General features: G+C 42.8%; 1 protein-coding gene across 1 annotated transcript in view; it reads right to left on the bottom strand.

The window, feature by feature from the left end:
- Positions 1 to 17,645, bottom strand: part of PARD6G (par-6 family cell polarity regulator gamma) — a 107,281-nt gene extending 89,636 nt beyond the window's left edge. Inside the window, exon 1 of the mRNA XM_038393378.2 lies at positions 17,153 to 17,645. Coding sequence (XP_038249306.1) covers positions 17,153 to 17,224 — 72 coding nt within the window. The 5' untranslated portion in view covers positions 17,225 to 17,645. The remainder of the gene's footprint in view (positions 1 to 17,152) is intronic.
- Positions 17,646 to 19,787: the final 2,142 nt, after the last annotated feature.

A 19,787-nucleotide genomic window follows, 5' to 3' on the forward strand; every position in this document is an offset into this window, starting at 1 on the left:
ATTCAACCATGAAGACTTTTTCCAAATAGCCTCCCTTTCCCCCTGTATCTTCCAGGAACTCGAATTCTAACTGCTTTTAAAGATTGCAAAGCAGATAGTTCAAGATGACTAAGATAAAAGCAAATGTTGGAGTTAGCACATCAGACAAAGCGAAACTAGAACTGAGACTCCACTGAGAGCCACCACCAGAACAATCCTTCGTTAGAGAAAACTAATCTACTTATTAGAATTGTTAGTTTATTGAACAATGAATTACAGTAATGTACTTTGACCTACTTACCTAATGCAAGTATTCCAACTGATATTGCAGAAGTTGAAGTGGGAGGAGGAACAAAGGGAATTAAAGATAAATTTAGTCTGACAGGGCTACCAATGACTAACAAAACAGAGAGAATTGCAAATGTTTGCTTTTCAAACAATGTATCCTGTCCCAAGATCCTTCTAAAGATCAGCCAGCCATTAGCTTGACTATTTGCAATTACAAACAGCAAAAAGTACCCAAACTAAGCTACATAGGAACTCTGGTCCATTTCCATAATAAAGGAATGCCAAGAACAATAAAATAGCCACCAAAGTGGAAAAGGCCAAGAGCTCTGAAAGTGTGTATAGTTTATGGACAGAGCAATGAAAGCTCTGTTTCTGACTCACAGCTTCTTGACCCAACCATAGGTTATTTCTCACCATGAGCAACATAGGCTGCAAAAGCAAGCAACCAACCAACACAAACACAAACACACACTAGTTTAAAATGCTCCATTCAAAACATTTATGGGAGAGTGAAAAAATTTCCCTGCCTGACCTTAAAGGTTTATTGCTAGCTGTGAGTTTGGACAATTCTCTCTAATAAGACTTACAACCCCTTCAAAGACCAACATTTAGCAATAAACATGAATTATGTTAACCGCCTACTTCTCATGAAGCAGGATCTCAGATACAGAAAGAAAAACAACCTGGGCTTCAGTTAACGCTGTACACTGCACAGACAACAGCCATCAGTCAGTGATGGCCTAATTCTGCCCCCATTAAAGTCAACGGGAGTTTTATTGTGGACTTCAATGGGAGTCTGCTCCCACTGATTTTAATGAGGGCAGAAGCCGGCCGTCACTGAGCATTCTTGAAAGTCCTACTCTTACGCATATCAGAAATTAGTCCAGAGTTCAGTTTTTAAATACGCTGAACTTCACATTACCAACTGTAATGAATAGGCCCCAAAATGGTATGTATGCCATGATGGGCATCATCTCTCCGTGTCGAGAGAAACAGAAGAGTAACACCGTAAAGGGTTATTTTTCAAACTGTGTTCCATTCTATGAATGTTCAGAATGCTGCTTCATTTCTTAATGACCACCTGCAATGGTGACTCTTAAATGCTATGGTGGAACTAATCCTATAGCTCAGGGGTTCTCAAATTGGGGGTCAGGACCCCTCGGGGGGTCACAAGGTTCTTACATGGGGGGTCACAAGCTGTCAGCCTCCACCCCAAACCCTGCTTCACCTCCAGCATTTATAATTGTATTAAAAATATTTTTTTAAAAAGTGTTTTTAATTTATAAGGGGGGGGGTGCACTAGGAGGCTCTCTGTGTGAAAGGGGTCACCAGTACAAAAGTTTGAGAACTTTAGCATTAGCTCAAGCAGTCATGGCTCATGGTTTTGGAGGCAGCATGGTTTTAGTGCACAGGACCCTAGAGTAGGAGTCAGGAGACTGGGTTCTATTTCCAGCTCTGCCCCTAATCTGCTGGATGACCCTGGGTAAGTCACTGCACCTGTTTCCCTTTCCCAATGTCTGTCTACTTAGGCTGTACGCTCATCAAGGCAGGGCCAGTCTCACGGTGTCTGTGTGCAGTGCCTACAACAATGGGGGTCCCAAACTTCTTTGGTTCCCTCTAGGAGCTACTGAAATATTAACACATTGAAATACAAAGCCACTCCCCTCCCGTCTACACACAAAATATTTAAGAAGTTTTCCTTCTCCCCCCATCCCTACAAACATCAGAAATATGAGGCTTTCACTTCCCTCTTTAGCAGAGGACCTGAAGAATAAGGTCACATAAGGTACTTTAACTCCAGCTCTTTCAGCCTTCAGCTGAGCAAGGAAAGAATGCTAAGACGACCGACTTTTCCCCTTCCTCCCTCCTTGGGAGCACTTCTTTGGCTCTGACTCCCCAAACAGAATAAAGGAACATGAACTTACACAAAAATCAAAACAAAAACGACACCCCTACCACACACACTACAGGGCCAGGTCTCCTTAATTTTCTCCTTATTTGACTTAACGCTGGAAGGTATGCAGATACCATGGTGACTGATAAAGCATGGGAATATAAATAAGGAGGAGACTGACTATCTTCATATGTGCGAATTTTTAGTCTGAATATTTCAACTATGCATTTGCATGGTCTAAGTTGATCATGTAGAAGCGGCAGCCTCATCCAAATAATTAATTGTGGCCATAAAAATCTGTCTATTACCTAATAAATTACACTTACCATATTGTGGAGCTAGTGGCAAAAATCAGCTTTCAGCAAATGGATATTTAGTGGAATGAGTGGGAGGGGCTAACGATTTTGTAGCGTCTGGTAGAAATGAATAAAATATAATTGCGTACTGGGTAAAGCCAAACTACATGTATCCTGAGATCTTTGCCTATCATGCTGACCAATACTGCCTGATTGTTTACTTGTACTCCCCCCATCTGTGTGTATCCATCTCTTGTCTTCAACTTAGACTGCAAGCTCTCTGGGGGCAGGGACTGTATTTCTGATCTGTGTTTGTACAGCGCCTAGCACAACAGGTTCCTGGTCCATGACTGGGACTCTTAGGCACAATACATAATAAATAAATAATGTTACACTGAATGAAAGCCTTCACTTTTACAAACAGTTCTATTTATTGTTGCATCAAGATGGAACGTAGGCCCAGTCCACACCAGAAGTTCAACTCAGCTTTTGTAACCAGTCTGAGTTGTGTTCTCATAGCAGCTCCTCTCTCTCAAATGTGGCTGAACTAAGCCCAGAAAGCACTGAAACAAACAAACAGTTTGGCAACACAATCATGAACAGCTATGCCACACTGCTTCAGCGTGGAACAGAGCAGCAGGAGGACATACTCATAGCATGGTGCAAGAAGCATGTGGGGCAATACGCTCTAGAAGTCCTGCTACATCAGAGCTGTTTGTGAAGAGGGCCAGCCATAAACCACACATACATGGTTAGTGTTTTATCACCAATGCTGAAAGCAAATAAAAGCCAGTTCTCCAAACTGATTGCAGGAAAGCAACCAAACTAGCTTAGGCTTCAAGCAACAGCAAGACCTTAACTGACATTTACTAATAGAGATTGAACCATATGGATACAAGCCACCTTTACAGCCAACATGCCACTTGGGATACGTCTTCACTGCACAGCTAACCCAGGTGATTGGCACCCAGGCCTGAGCACTGGAATAAGCTTAGCCTGAGTGTGAAGGTTGCCTCTTATGGGTGTATCTGGGTGCATAGCCCATGGTTCTTCGTGCCGAGATGTTCTAGGATTCTTTCCCAGTCAATTGCAAGGGAACTTGTCGGTCCTTTAGGGGCAAGGGGAATTGTGGGAAAGCACTGGAGGAGTGCATCCTCATTGCAAAATGGGTGGGATTCAGTCCGAGTTAAAGTGAAGCCTGGACTCTAAGCTATCCTAGCCCCCCGGCAGCTATCACAGCTAGTCAGACAAACCATCTTCAAACCTGGATCAGAGGTTTTTCTGTGTGGATAGTAAGCAGATTTGAGCTAAAACCCAGGTGAGAGCCCGAGTTAAGTCTGCAGTGAAGACACACCCTAACTGGTTACAAACTCAATTAAACCCTCTCACACTCTACCAGAGCCTTTTTAATCCTATGTTTATAGCACAAACAACTGCCAGTCATTTGAGGCTCACATCTGACCAAACCTGACTGGTAATTGGGAACAACTGTGTAGGGTGGAAGCAGGAGAGATGTCTTCAGGCAGGATGGCTATGGGATTTGAGTGCCACACCTATCTTCTCTTACACATTCCTAAGTGAGCCTGAAGAAATTCTGCCCGGATCAGGTTTAACCCTGTATTCTGAGGTTTGCATTCAGTCAGGGATAGTGAGCATAGAAGGTCTTAGCCTGGTTGTCCTTAATTATATTCCTAGGGAAGAATTTACATTTTTTGTTTTTTAAACCACAGGCTAGATGTGAGAGAGAGAGAGATCAAGTCTATTAAAAAGGAATTAGAAGGGACCACTGAGAAAGGCAAGTTGTAATTGCATGCACGAAACAAATTATCTTTGGGGCCTTTGCTGAAGAAGAGCCTTGTGTAGCTTGAAAGCTTACCTCTGTCACCAAGAGAAGTTGATCTAATAGAAGATACTACCTCACCCACCTTGTGCCTCTAATATCCTGGGACAAACACTGAAGTCCCTCAGCCAGGCAAAACTTCCATCAGTTTCAGTTTTAACTGAAGGCTGCAGTAATTCAGTTCTGTTTAGGCTGTAAGCAAGTTCTCAATATTAGTTTTCAGGGGCATTCTTAAAAGGTCCCACTGTTGAAGGTCCTCACTAAAGAGGTTTGTGCCAGTGTTGCAGGAAGGAGACCAGAGACTAAAAAAAAGATGAATAGCGATGAGCAAGATTACCAGATTGGGCCCTAGATACATGCTAGTATAGCCTAGTGGTTCTCAACTTTCCTAGACTACTGTCCCCCTCTCAGGAGACTGATTTGTCTTGCGTACCAAGTTTCACCTCAATTAAAAACTGCTTACTTACAAAATCAGACATAAAAATACAACAGTTTCACAGCACACAGTTACTGAAAAATTGCTCTCTCATTTTATCATACAATTATAAAATAAATCAAAACCCCCGCCTCCCCCTGCCCCCCCCGGTTGAGAAACACCGATATAATACAAAGAGCAGGATATAAACAAGTTATGTGTATGAGATTTTAGTTTGTACTAACTTTGTTAGTGCTTTTCACGTAGCCTGTTGTAAAACTAGGCAAATATCTAGATCATAGAATATCAGGGTTGGAAGGGACCTCAGGAGGTCATCTAGTCCAACCCCCTGCTCAAAGCAGGGCCAATCCCCAACTAAATCATCCCAGCCAGGGCTTTGTCAAGCCTGACCTTGAAAACCTTTAAGGAAGGAGATACCACCACCTCCCTAGGTAACCCATTCCAGTGCTTCACCACCCTCCTAGTGAAAAAGTTTTTCCTAACATCTAACCTAAACCTCCCCCAGTGCAACTTGAGACCATTTCTCCTTGTTCTGTCATCTAGTACCACTGAGAACTGGCTACATCAGTGCTTCCCAAACTGGGGTTTGCAGAATGTTACAGGGGGTTTGCCAGAAAAATTTCACTAATGGTGGCCAGAGGACCCCAGGCATTAGAGGCAGCAGGTAGGACCCGATTGCAGGGCAGACGGCCCAAGCCCCAGGGAGAGAGGGGCCGGGCAGTTGGGGCTGGCAGCCCAAGCCCTGGCAGTTAGCAGGACCTGCAGCCTAAGCTCAGTGGAGCTCAGTTGATCGGGGCGGTTTGTGAAGACACAGGCAAAAAGCATTGAGTACTTTAGTTTTTTCCACATCCTCCATCACTAGGTTGCCTTCCCCACACTTTCCTTGATCTTCTTCTTGTTGCTAACATACCTGAAGAAACCCTTCTTGTTACTCAACATCTCTTGCTAGCTGCAACTCCAAGTGCGATTTGGCCTTCCTGATTTCACTTCTGCGTGTCTGAGCAATAATGTTATACTCCTCCCTGGTCATTTGTCCAATCTTCCACTTCTTGTAAGCTTCTTTTTTGTGTTTAAGATCAGCAAGGATTTCACTGTTAAGCCAAGCTGGTCGCCTGCCATATTTACTATTCTTTCTACACATCGGGATGGTTTGTTCCTGCAACCTCAATAAGGATTCTTTAAAATACAGCCAGCTCTCCTGGACTCCTTTCCCCCTCATGTTATTCTCCCAGGATATCCTGCCCATCAGTTCCCTGAGGGAGTCAAAGTCTGCTTTTCTGAAGTCCAGAGTCCATATTCTGCTGCTCTCCTTTCTTCCTTGTATCAGGATCCTGAACTCGACCATCTCATGGTCACTGCCTCCCAGGTTCCCATCCACTTTTGATTCCCCTACTAATTCTTCTCAGTGTGCGAGCAGCAAGTCAAGAAGAGCTCTGCTCCTAGTTGGTTCCTCCAGCACTTGCACCCCTGGCACGTGTACCCCTGGTTGAGAACCACTGTTCTAGCCAAGGGGTGTCTGGCAACAATTGCAGAAACTGTATTTAACATGGGAACCACATGAATAACAATGTGCTGCCTTCATCAGCAACAGGTTGGCACATGGCAATCTTCCAGCAACTACATTTTCCAATATGTTCTTTCCAGGTTAGTCAGGACCCCGTAGCAGTTTGTCTAAACGATATGGCAGGTACTCCATCACGTATCTGGGATGTTGCCTCATGTGCATTTTCTGCAGCCTGCCCAAGTTCTCCCGGAAAACACAGTTACACAGCCCAGGAGTTTCTGTGGTGTTAGAAACGCTGCTGCATGAACAATTCAACTGTGCTTGCTGTAGCCAGGTCACAGAAGCGGATCATGACCCAAATACAAACACTGTACTTGGTGCTGCCCCCATTGTAGGCCCTGTACACGCGAGGCAGATGGAATCTTAACAAATCTTTCAGAGTAGGAAGGGTTTGAACGCCTGAGCTCCTTAAAGTTTGGGTAAATGAATGGGAAGGTGAAAGGAGAAAAGATGCAAGACCTTTCTTCCCCCCTCCATCATCCTCAAATAAGTCTGTCAAACATATTTCTTTCCCTCCATCCTCCACTGAACCTGTCACAGAGGTACTGTATTTATCATTTGCTGAGTGGAATTCCTTATCCATTGATGCTCTTTATTTAGCTTAACAATTACTTGGCTTTTTGCTGCTGCCAAGACTACAGGACCTAAAACAGAGGTGGGCAAACTACAGCCCGTGGGACCATCCTGCCTGGCCCTTGAGCTCCCGGCTGGGGAGGCTAGCTCCAGGCCCCTCCCCTGCTGTTCCCCCTCTTCTGCAGCCTCAGCTCGCGGAGCCAGAAGCGTGGCTGGCTCCAGCCAGGCGACTGCCAGTCCTGGTGCTCGAAGCAGCATGGTAAAGGGGCGGGGAGTGGGGGGGGGTTGGATAAGGGGCAGAGAGTCCCAGGGGGTGGTTGGATGGGGCAGAGGTTCAGGGTGGGGGGGTGCAGTCAAGGAACAGGGGGTGTTGGATAGGGGGTGGGGTCCCGGGAGGGAGCAGTCAGGGGACAAGGAGCAGCAGGGTTTGGATGGGTCGGGGGTTCTGAGGGGGGCAGTCAGGGGGCAGGAAGTGGGAGGGGGCAGATCGGGAGCGGGGGGGGGCTGTCAGGCTGTTTGGGGAGGCACAGCCTTCCCTACCCGGGCCTCCATACAGTTTCACAACCCCGATATGGCCCTCAGGCCAAAAAGTTTGCCCACCCCTGACCTAAAACAACTGACTGGTTAATGCATAAGTTTCATAGATGTGACCACTTAAAGGAGCCTTCCCAGGATCAGAATGAATGCTTACAATAAAACAGGGAAAACATTACCCTATTTGCTTGGCACTGATTCTGTATTATACAGCACCTACTACACTAAGACAGATAGTACCTGCCCTGAAGTGCTCAAGTGTTTTTGGGGGACAAGCCTATTGAACCAGTTACGTAAACTGCTATTTCAGCTCACATGAAAGATTAATCTTTTGGGGTTTTTTTTATTTGACCCTGCAACTGGATTTTGTGGAAATCCAGAAATAAAATACAGCTAATCCAGAATGACTGAAGTCAATCTTGCTTTGGCATTCTGTCTTAATTTAAGATGGCAGCAACACATTGTGGTTTTCTCCAAGACCCTATTACATTTGGTTTGGATACAATCACTTCTGTTTTGAAACTTAGAACAAGAAGTTAAATCAATGTATTCTTAGTCACATTATTTTTGACAGAGTTCATTTTAGTTTGACTCTAGTTACCAGAGATACGATCTGGCTTCAGGAAGAATTCCAAAACATTTGCATAAAATCTGTGTTAACATCCTGCAGGTTCAAAGCATCACATTTTTCGTCGTGTACCTGAATACTACTTTAAAAGGTAAAGCTTATTCTTTTAAAAACCAAGATTTTCAAGGAGCTCTCAACTGTGGAAGGACATTATAATCTAGCATAGGCTGAGTACCCACAGAAAAAAATATGGAGGGTGCTCAGCACCACCAGCCACAGCTGTTTGGTGGCATGCCCGATGAGCTAGTTGGGGGCACTGCCAAAGAACTGATCGGCAGCCACTGCCAAACAGCTGTTTGGTGGCTCAGGGAGGGGCTTGCGGCGGGCACCTCAGGGGAGGGGGTGGAGCAACTCCCCCATTCCCCTGGGAAAACTAGAAGTCAGCATTTATGTAATCTAGGATAAAGCTACAATGGATCAATCAGGCTACTGAGGATTGACCAGCACCAATTTACATACCTATCTTACTCCCATGGAAGTCAAAAGGGAGTAAGAGCAGTACTCTAAAATTTTCACTCTCTTTAAAGGGGATTGGTAAAGGCAAATTTGTTTTTACTGGAACGCTAAAGATAAGATACTACTACATTTACACCTTCAATAAAAAAGTGTGTTTAATTTCAAAATGCCTATGTGGGCACATCATATTTCAGTTGCTAAGGTGTTTGTGCAGTAGTAACATTGATTTTTTGCAAAAAAAGCTTTTTTGCAGTGAGTGTCTTTTGCCCAGTCACCTGTTCCCATAACAAGCAGCAATGTTAGCAGGACAAACCACAAGCTGTCTGAGTGCTTCGCCACCCAAGCAATTATTTTTAATAGGGCAGAATTGCTGGAGGACGATTTGACTTGATACAAAGCTGGGAGGTATTGCCAATTCAGAGAAGGATGAGGATATTACACAGGAGGATCTGGATGACCTTGTAAACTGGAGTAATAGTAATAGGATGAAACTTAATAGTGAGAAGTGTAAGGTTATGCATTTAGGGATTAACAACAAGAATTTTAGTTACAAGCTGGGGGTGCATCAATTAGAAGTAACAGAAGAGGAGAAGGACCTTGGAGTATTGGTTGATCATAGGATGACTATGAGCTGCCAATGTGATATGGCTGTGAAAAAAGCTAATGCGGTTTTGGGATGCATCAGGAGAGGTATTTCCAGTAGGGATAAGGAGGTTTTAGTACCATTGTACAAGGCACTGGTGAGACTTCACCTGGAATACTGTGTGTAGTTCTGGTCTCCCATGTTTAAAAAGGATGAATTCAAACTGGAGCAGGTACAGAGAAGGGCTACTAGGATGATCCGAGGAATGGAAAACTTGTCTTATGAAAGGAGACTTAAGGAGCTTGGCTTGTTTAGCCTAACTAAAAGAAGGTTGAGGGGAGATATGATTGCTCTCTATAAATATATCAGAGGGATAAATACAGGAGAGGGAGAGGAATTATTTCAGCTCAGCATTAATGTGGACACAAGAACAAATGGGTACAAACTGGCCACCAGAAAGTTTAGACTTGAAATTAGATGAAGGTTTTTAACCATCAGAGGAGTGAAGTTTTGGAATAGCCTTCCAAGGGAAGCAGTGGGGGCAAAAGATCTATCTGGCTTTAAGATTCTACTCGATAAGTTTATGGAGGAGATGGTATGATGGGATAATGTGATTTTGGTAATTAATTGATCTTTAAATATTCAGGGTAAATAGGCCGAATCCCCTGAGATGGGATATTAGATGGATGGGATCTGAGTTACCCAGGAAAGAATTTTCTGTATTATCTGGCTGGTGAATCTTGCCCATATGCTCAGGGTTTAGCTGATTGCCATATCTGGGGACAGGAAGGAATTTTCCACCAGGGCAGATTGGAGAGGCCCTGGAGGTTTTTCGCCTTCCTCTGTAGCATGGGGCATGGTTGACTTGAGGGAGGCTTCTCTGCTCCTTGAAGTCTTTAAACCATGATTTAAGTACTTCAATAGCTCAGACATAGGTGAGGTTTTTCGTAGGAGTGGGTGGGTGAGATTCTGTGGCCTGCGTTGTGCAGGAGGTCGGACTAGATGATCAGAATGGTCCCTTCTGACTTAGTATCTATGAATCTATGACTTCTGCACGTGTCAGAGATCCAAAAACATGCTCTTTAATCCACTGTGTTCATTGGGCAGGAGAAGCGCACTGTTTCTAAAGAGCTGTGCTCTGTATTGGAAGGCCTGACTCTATCCGAGCTTTATTTTTTGTGCACTAGACACATCAGAATATCAGTCTTCGAAGTATATTAAAAGTCTGACCACCACATTTAATAGAACACTTAGTAACTGAATATTGGATTTGGATGAAGTGGAATGATAGATATAACAAATAGAACGACTGTGTTTATTACTATTTAAATTTTATGATTGCCTGTAATAAGTGTGACTGTTATCGTAGCAGGATGTTAGTCAGTTTTGGTTTTTAATAAAAAGGTCAATCAACTTCACAAAACAGAACATTGTCGCTTTTCCTCATATTGTTAGTAACTTGTCATTGCACATGACACGCCTGACTGCGGTGCTGTTTGCAAGGGGGTGTTATCACATCCCTAACCATAATTTTAAAATATTATTATTTTCTGATAAGAGGATTTGGCAATTAAGCATCGCCTGAAGAGGTTTTTCTTTTACAGTCACTTCAAACCCCCCCCCCCCCAAAAGTGGATCTATATCCACTCTAGAAAGACTGAAGACCCTTCTCCAGTTACTTTTTTTGCTTGTACCTTTAGGTCAAGAGGAAATAAAGGTAAGGCTATGGCTACACTACAATTTAAATTGATATAAACTATGTTGCTCAGGGGTGTGAATTAGCCACCCCCCGGAGAGACACAACTTATGCCAACTTAAACGCTAGTGTGGAGAGTGCTATGTCAGCAGGAGAGCAGCAGCATTCTCCCACCGGCATAGCTACAGCCACTCATTGGGGGTGGATTAATTAAGACAACGCTTAAAGCGGCTACACTAGAGAGTTTACAGCAGCGCAGCTGCATCAGTGCAGCTGTAAGCTCTCTAGTGTAGCCATAGCCTTGGAGTATGAGGACGATACAAGTTTCTGAACCTTTTAAACAGAATTTGACAAGAGACAAACTTAACATATTAGAAATCTTAAAACCAGAACTTTCAAGAGTGACAACTGAGTCAAGTAACTTCCTCCAGATTATTACAGACTTAATTAAAAAAAACAAAAACAAAACTTACAATATTCCAGAATGTCCTGCTAAATGGAAAAGAAATGGAGACTTGTGTTCTCCATACGTATCCTTCCATTTAGGTCGACGTTTGAAAATTGTGAAAATTACTGAAAAAGATCCCCCCAAAGTTTTCTGATTCGGTTTTGAAAAAACACTCTTATTTTAAGAAGTCTTCAGTTTTCACTTTAAGTGGTAATGGTGAATGAATATCTCATGGCGGACGTAGGGATTTCTCTCCAAAAGTTTGTTTTGTTTCTAGAGCATCATAGCTATGCACAGGGTTTCACACAAGAATAAGATAAGTCTAGTGCTTGGGGGGATTTTAAAATCTGAACGGAGAGGAAATGCATTAAGAGTAAGGTGTATGTTTATTTTCTAAGATGGGACCTACCAGCAAGCTGGAGTTTTTAAAAGCTTAGGGAAGAGGTTGGAGGAGAAATGGGGGGGTGGGGGGGAAGAAAAGTCCTTTTAGAATTGTTTCCAGAAGTCAGTAATCTGAGACAGCCTCTTCAAAAGGGGAAAAGATATTCTGCTTGCCACCAACCTGACAGAGGAGTGGATATAGAATGTTAGATACAGAAAGGAATAGTAGTTATGATCTGGCAAGATTACTACTGATTATGAATTTGAAAATCCTGCCTAACCCTGAAGCTCAGAAGTTTATCTTGAGTTACAGATGCAGATACTATTTGCCTCAATAGGCTTTGGGTATTTTGGTTTTTAATCCTTTAGAGAAAACCATAGTTGAACAAAAAGGCTCAAAAATTTATTTATGCTTCCATATCTATCTAGGGGAAGATATTAACAGGTTCCCCTTTCCCCACTATCCCATCCAACAACAGGATATAAAGCCTTGTTAGTTTTTTTTGGGAGAGGTGGAGGGGGATAAGGAAGAGAACTCAAGCAGAATTATTAAAGATTTCAGAAATCAAACTCAGATGAGGATGCGAGTGTATAAAGATAGATAGCTTGTTTGTTGTTTTGCCTTATTTAGCCTTTGAGAAGACGTCAGATCACCACACTATGGCAAGCCACTTGGACTAGGAAATGAGTACTTCTCCGCATTCACAACGACATTCATTTTGCTAAGGGCTTTTAACCAGAGAACCTATAGCTTTGAATATTCCCCATGGACAAACATGGGATATTAAATATTCAGGGAATCAAGTGGCAGATGTTGAAAAATGCTCTAGGGCCAGATTCTCAGATGGTGTAAGTCAGCATAGCGCCACTGAAGTCAAAGGAGCCTTTAGATGAGTTACACCAGCTGAAAATCTGACCACTTAGATTTTCCATGAAGCTTAGAGGTTGCCAACACTGGGAAGACACATAGGTCTAGTTTTTTATATCACTCATTTCTGATACTGATAAGGCAGAAATAGTGTCTGAGAATCAGATCACTTACTCTCTGGCGATATGAAGGATGTGAAGTGGGGGTCAAGATTGTTTGTTTTCTCAGAGGGCAACCACAGAAATAAGCAACTTCCTCCAGGGTTTGAGATTCTTCCTTTAGAGTTAACTCCAGATTCAGGTTTAGATGAGTCTTAACTAGTCTGGGGCAATTCTGCCCTTAGTTTTCAATCAGGACTAAATCTGAATCATAAAGGTTGCAATATACTAGATTGCTGGGTGTTTACATAAACAGATGATTATCTGCTTCAGGATAAGAGGGGATGGGCCCAGAGGCAGCATAATTAAAGTTGCCAGGTGTTCCATGGCAATTTTTTTTGGAGCTCTTGCACATCTTGGTCAATAAAAGCCAAAGAAAATGGTTTCAGGAACTTACACAAAGGCACCTACCTTCTGCTTAACTTCTCCATTAACAGATTCTACCCTTCTAAGATCTGCCACCAGGGAACTCCTGGATCCCAAACCAATTACACATTCCAGTTTAAGAAACTGTATCTCATGCACCTGATTCTCTCTCTCTGACAGGCCATAGCATTAGAAGATAGCTAAGAAAACAGGCGTTCTCATACTCAACTTTCTAGTTCTCAGACTTGTTTTGACAAGCTTCATGCTTACAAAATAAAGGTGATTAGATTCTAAATATTTAAAAGGCTGGCTCCGCACAGCTGCCAGGAACAGTTGCACGGACTAGTTGGTATTTACACTTGTCTTTTTTAGCCATAAGAGTCCAGCCAAACCAAACTGGAGAGTAGCTAGTATTTCCAGTCAGGTAAGAGGAATTGTCATACCAGGACAAACCAACCTAGCCTGGTATCCCACCTCCAACAACTGCGGATCATAGATGATTCACTGAAAGGTAGAAAAGTCTGCATAAATGTAATGTACCTTGCCTGGTGTGCATTATTATATGTTGGGAAACAGTTTCTTCTTGACAATGGCTGATCAATTTACCCCTGAAATATCAGAATTAGCTACCTCATTCTAATATACCTAAGAGCTCTGTAAAGTATATAAGAGGAACTTGTTTCAACAGGTTTCAGAGTAGCAGCTGTGTTTAGTCTGTATTCACAAAAAGAAAAGGAGTACTTGTGGCACCTTAGAGGCTAACTAATTTATTTGAGCATAAGCTTTCATGAGCTACAGCTCACGATGAAGTGAGCTGTAGCTCACAAAAGCTTATGCTCAAATAAATTTGTTAGCCTCTAAGGTGCCACAAGTACTCCTTTTCTTTGTTTCAACAGTGATCTCCCTACACAAACTAAATCACAAGAACTTGCTACATAATTAACATTCATTCAGTGTTACTACAAACAACGGATAGCAGTTAGGATAATGCAACATTAAGGCTGAAAATTTAAACACACAAAAGTTAGGAAATTCAAGAGTTAAGGTATCCATCATAACATTAACCCAGATGCACTGCATGTATAGTATTTTGGATCACTTATGGAGAATTTATATATATATATATATATATATATATATATATATATATATATATAAAAATAAAAATTAGGGGGGTTGGGGGTTTTTTTGAAGTTTTTCTAACATTTAAAGATTCTACCTTAAGAATGAAGTAATGTGGTTTTCTGCATTTCATTTCCTTGGCTTAAAAGTAACCTCTTGACATCAGTAGTGAGACCGCCCCCCCACCTTACCCCAAAGCCTTTAAAGCCCTTCCAGAAAACCCCTCCTTCCCACAAATATTCTCACTATATCTACCCCCTCTCCAGAAATCTACAATCATTAAATCACACATGCAAGTGTTAGGTGGGCTGATGGGATACATCTGGAGGGTTTCTGCAGCTAAGAAAGAGGTTGTCAAGTGCTTACTAGTAGTGAGATTTTAAAAAAAAAAAAAAAAAAAAAAAAAAAAAACCCAATCGCTACAGAAAATAAACATAGAAAACTAGCTTACTACATATTAAAATGGAGAATTGGAGTATTAGCTTGGCCAATCTACAGATGTTAGACATCTGTTAAACAGCAGAAGGCTTGGTTTGAAAATGTGGGTCAAGTGCACTGTATGTATGACTTGGTAAGCAAGCATTCATCTGACTGGGTCCGGAGGGTTTCTTGGGGTACGCTGGGTAGGCAGAGCACTTCTGAATGCATTATGCTTTCACAGCAAGCACACCTGGAAATAGACTGTTAGGGTAAGGATATAGACAAAAGTTTTTCAAGCCTGCTGACACCTTTCCAATCCTACCATACAGGTTGGAGGGTAGAAAATAAAGGGTTCTAAATCTGCATTTGAGATGGCACTTCCAATCATAAATACCCCAGAAATTAAGACAGCTTCTCAGCTCAACCCAGCCCCTCAGGCAACCATTACACATTTTGTACTTTCTCAAGGGCAGAGGTACATGCTATCTGAATTGAATCAAACTGTCCCATTAACAACAACTGTGGTAGATGGAGACCAGGACACACAACCAAGTTTATCATCATCTTAACCTATTTACATGGTTTTTCAGTGACTCTGGAATGCTGCATGAAGTTTTACAAGGCACTCATTTTATTCCTTGTATTTTTCCCCCCCACACTTGCATTGTGACTAGTCACTGAGGACAAGTCACATGGTATGAACTTTTAAAATCAGACTGCTAGAGTTTTAAAAATAAATATTGAACAAGTACTAAACATTTTTCCACTCAAAAGAGCCTGGCTGGATTTTGATCAAGTTTTGAACAGAAACAAACTCACCTCTTCTTGCTGAGACTAAACGGTAGGGATTTCAACCCAAAAGGATTGTTTGAGAAAGTTACAGACACTTGAAAACAGGATTTTAAAAGCTGGATATCCAACTCAAGCTTTGACACGGCTGCTTTGCAACATTCTAATTTTGTATAGTACGGTCTTCTAATTTACAATTCATTCTCTAACAATAATATTTACCATTTATAGAATCCATAGATCTCAAAGTGATTTATAATGGTGTGTACATATTATCCCCATTTTACAGATGGTGAAATTGAGGCACAGACATTGAGACTTATCCAAAGTCACATAGCATGCCAGAGGGAGAGCTGGGAGTAGAAGCCAGTTTTCTTACTTTCAGTACTGTGGTCCTGTTTGCTAGTCTAAAGGGTCTGAGCTACCACTAGGTTTTCAATGGAAGTGTATTTAGCATCATGCATAAGACAGAAATTTATTAAATGATTTCAATGGAATTTTTTATTTTATTTATTTATTTGGCTGTTACAGTAATTTACTACTATTAGTGGAAACCGGAAGCATTTGGAATTCTGCCTCAATTCCCTCAAGTGTATACTTAAGATGTATGTAATTTATGTCTCATTACAAAACACATGCCCTGTCATTGGTCAGGCTTGGTCCTAAAGCAAGACAGGCAGGTTTGCTCAAGTTCAATATTCCATAGGGGACTCTTCAGAAAGCCATCAAGCTAACACAGGCACACACACAAAGTGTAACAGATCAGGATGCACTTAGCCAGGGTCTCATCTTTGTGAAAGAGGGATCACCAGACAAAGTACTTTTTTTAGCAGGATCCTTAGAAGCTGAAGTTTCCCCCCAACAAAGAGAAAAAATTCACTAGATAATCAGATGATTACAAAAACCCAAACAAGTTTAAACAGGATTACAGAATTGAAGACGTGCATCAAACATTACAGCACTGACTCAAGCTGAGATCTGTAAAGGAGACCAAAAGCGTATTAGCCATTCTGAAGCTAAAGGGGGAGGTGGGACTGAATTCAGATTTAATTCATATAGGGGGTGGGGCAGAGAAAGATGGGGAGGGGTTTTCCTCTTTTCACAGTTACATTTACCAACTTCCGAACAGGTCTATAAAGCGAGACAATGGATCGTTTTTTCCTAAAACAAACAAACCACAACCTTCCAAACGTTGTGTTCGTTCTTGATTCAAACTGAAGCAACGCAAGATCACGTTTAAACCGAGTGGGTTTTAAAACTGCAGCACCACCCCCACGTCCCTTCGGGATTAAGCCGAGACTGATTGAACTAACGGGCTTTCACCCGGTTAAAAACCTCGGCTTTCGTGTAAACAGCCCATCGCAGTTGGGGGGAGGGGGGTGCAATTACTGACTCACAGCGAGCCAGAAATGTGCAACCCAAAATAAAGAGTTTACAGTGGCCGCAAAACTTGCCTGGCGAAGTCCTCCTCATGGCAAGTGCCCTAGATCTCCAGACAAGTTGGTGTGTGAGCCCCCTTGCTCATTGTGGGCACAGGGATGGGCGGGGAGGGGGGGTGAACTTCCCTACATTTCCAGCTCAATCCAGGCGGAAAAAAAGATGAGAGCTAGAGAGTTTGAGCCATGTGATCGCAGCTACATACCGAACGCAGCTCAGCCTTTCAAAAAGTTGCTACCTATCCTTTGCTGCAACTTGGAAAATATGTTCAATTGCAAAAAGGGGGAAGGGGGATAAGCGTGTGTGCGGGGGGCATCCATTCACTTGCAAAAGAATCCGGCGGGGGAGGAAAGCACCAGGCTGCTTCCAGACTGTGTCTTGCCGCAGTCTCCTTACCTTACTCTTCACTTCTACCGCGCTGCAATCGAAATACCGCAGAGTCTGAGATTTATTAAAACTCCGATTCATCTTCTCGGTCCCCAGTTTATCCCCCCCTTCCTCCTCCTCTTCGCCCTCGCTCAACAAGGGCTGCAGGATCCGCTGCCTCCGACTGTGGGAAAGTTTCCCCCGGGCTGCGTGTTGTTGCCGCTGCCCCGACCTTGGAATGTATCTTTCTTTAGAACGTTCAGCCGCCGGAGGTTCTTTTACTTTGTCCCAACGCTCGAATCGGAGCGCCCGCCCAGCTCGCTCTCCGGGCTTCTGTTTGTAACAATCGCTCCCCCAGCGGAGCTCGCAACGCGTCCGTGACTCAATGAGAGGAGGCGGGACGTACTAGACCCCGCCTCTGGCCGAACCTTCCTCCTTCCATCCTCGCCTCTTTCATTTCCAGGAGAGAAAAGCTCCTCCCGCTCCAGAGGGTGTGCCTTCTGGGCTGCGATTTGCTACTGCAATCCCAGTTAGTTAGAGGAAGTCGCACAAAAGAGTGGGAGCTGCGGACAGAAGTAATTACGGAGTCCGCGTATTAGAGAAGGATACAAACCAAAACGAGGATGGCCAGATATTGCCTCCTCTTCTCCCTCTCTCACACGTTTGGAGAAATGTGGATACAGATCTGATCGTTGTGGTGCAAACCCATATCTGTGGAATGTATTTACAAATGATAAGGCAAACTACTAACAGGTACAATTGCCATGAAAGTTTAGCAGCCCGGGTACAATAACTAGTTACAAGCCCCAGACCATAATAACTATAATCAATAATATTGCCAGTCCTAAGGTTTTGATCCTGCAAACATTTATATATGTGCTTAATATTACTACCATGAATATTTCAGCTGATTTCGATTGAAATTCAATATAACAAGTCACAATAGTAAAGTTAAGCACTTGTGTAAAGTGTTTGCAGGGTTGGAGTACAAGTGCTCAAAAATCATGATTGGGATTTTTTTTAAATTACCTTCTGGTTTTGGAGCCTGTAGGGTTCATGTTTTCAAGCTTTTCTTTGCAACCATGAGGCTTAAAAATGTACTTGATTTTAAAATGAAAGTTGATAGTCTCATCACATAACTCAAAAAGAAAAGAAGTACTTGTGGCACTTTAGAGACTAACACATTTATTGGAGCTTAAGCTTTTGTGAGCTACAGCTCATTTCATTGGATGCACGCAGTGGAATGTAGCTCACGAAAGCTTATGCTCAAATAAATTTGTTAGTCTCTAAGGTGCCACAAGTCCCCCTTTTCTTTTTGCGGATACAGACTAACACGACTGCTACTCTGAAACCTGTCACATAACTCAAGGAACTGGCCCTTTAAAGAAAACACCAAATATGAAACTTGTGATAAAAATCACAAGATTTGGCAAAATTTATTCTTTAAAAATAATAGGAAAGTAATGATAATTTTCCTTAATATTAAAAATCACTCCAGGCAGTAGAGTCAGTAGAATTTTCTTAGTTTTAATATTTTTCTATCCCACTGCATGAAAACCCACAGAAACAAGATAAACTGACTGATTTTACAGGGGAAATCGTTAAAAAGACCATACACAAAGTGCTGGCAACTCTGTAAAGTAAACAAATTGAAAAGAAAGCAATTTATTTTCTCTCTCTCTCTCTCTTAGTATTTTAGGCCCCAGTCCTGTAAAGATTTGTGCACATGTTTAACTTTACACACTATGTGAGCATTCCCAGTGTCTTCAATTGAACTACGCACAGTGCATAAAGTTAAGCACACTTGTACATCTTGACAGGACTTTTGCACCCTTGTAGAGTCATAGGGTATGTCTACACAGCAAGTAGCAGTCCATGGCAGTGTCAATCTCAGAGCCCAGGTCAACAGACTTGATCTTGAGGGGTTCATGCACCCCCACCCAGGATTCAGAGCCTGAGCTCCAGCCCAAGCCTGAATGCTGTTGCAGGGTGTCTGAACATATCCATTGAAATATAAGGCCCTGATCCTACAAGGTGTTCTGTGGATGTGCAGGGGTAGACCACAAGGAACTCTTCGAAGGTTCAAAGCTAGTGTTTGCAAAGTGCATTGGGATCTTTTGAGGAAAAACATTTCTATATAAATGTAAGATTGTGATGATTATCATGATTTAGAGTCTGAGAACAGAAAGTTTAAATGGGAAAATTTCCCTCATTTCCTCCTACAAATCAGTGCTTATTGGTCTCTCTCCCTCTCTTGTCACCAGTTATTGATAATTATCATAATTATGTGTATTACAATAGTACCCAAGAGCCTCAGTCAGGGACCAGGACCCAGTGGTGAGCTGGAGCCAGTTCGCAACAGTTCGCTAGAACCGGTTGTTAAATTTAGAAGCCCTTTTAGAACCGGTTGTTCCGCGAGGGACAACCGGTTCTAAAAGGGCTTCTCAGTTTAACTGGCCCAAAGTGGCGCCTTAGGCACCGACTCCATGGGTGCTCCAGCCCTGGAGCACCCAAGGGGAAAATTTGGTAGGTGCAGAGCACCCACCAGCAGCTCCCCACCCCATCCCCGGCCCCAGCTCACCTCCACTCCGCCTCCTCCCCTGAACGCGCCGCCCCCACTCTGCTTCTCCGCCCCACCCCTGGCTTCCCGCAAAACAGCTGTTTG

This window comes from Dermochelys coriacea, chromosome 2, assembly GCF_009764565.3.
Source record: "Dermochelys coriacea isolate rDerCor1 chromosome 2, rDerCor1.pri.v4, whole genome shotgun sequence".
Lineage (NCBI taxonomy): Eukaryota > Metazoa > Chordata > Testudines > Dermochelyidae > Dermochelys > Dermochelys coriacea.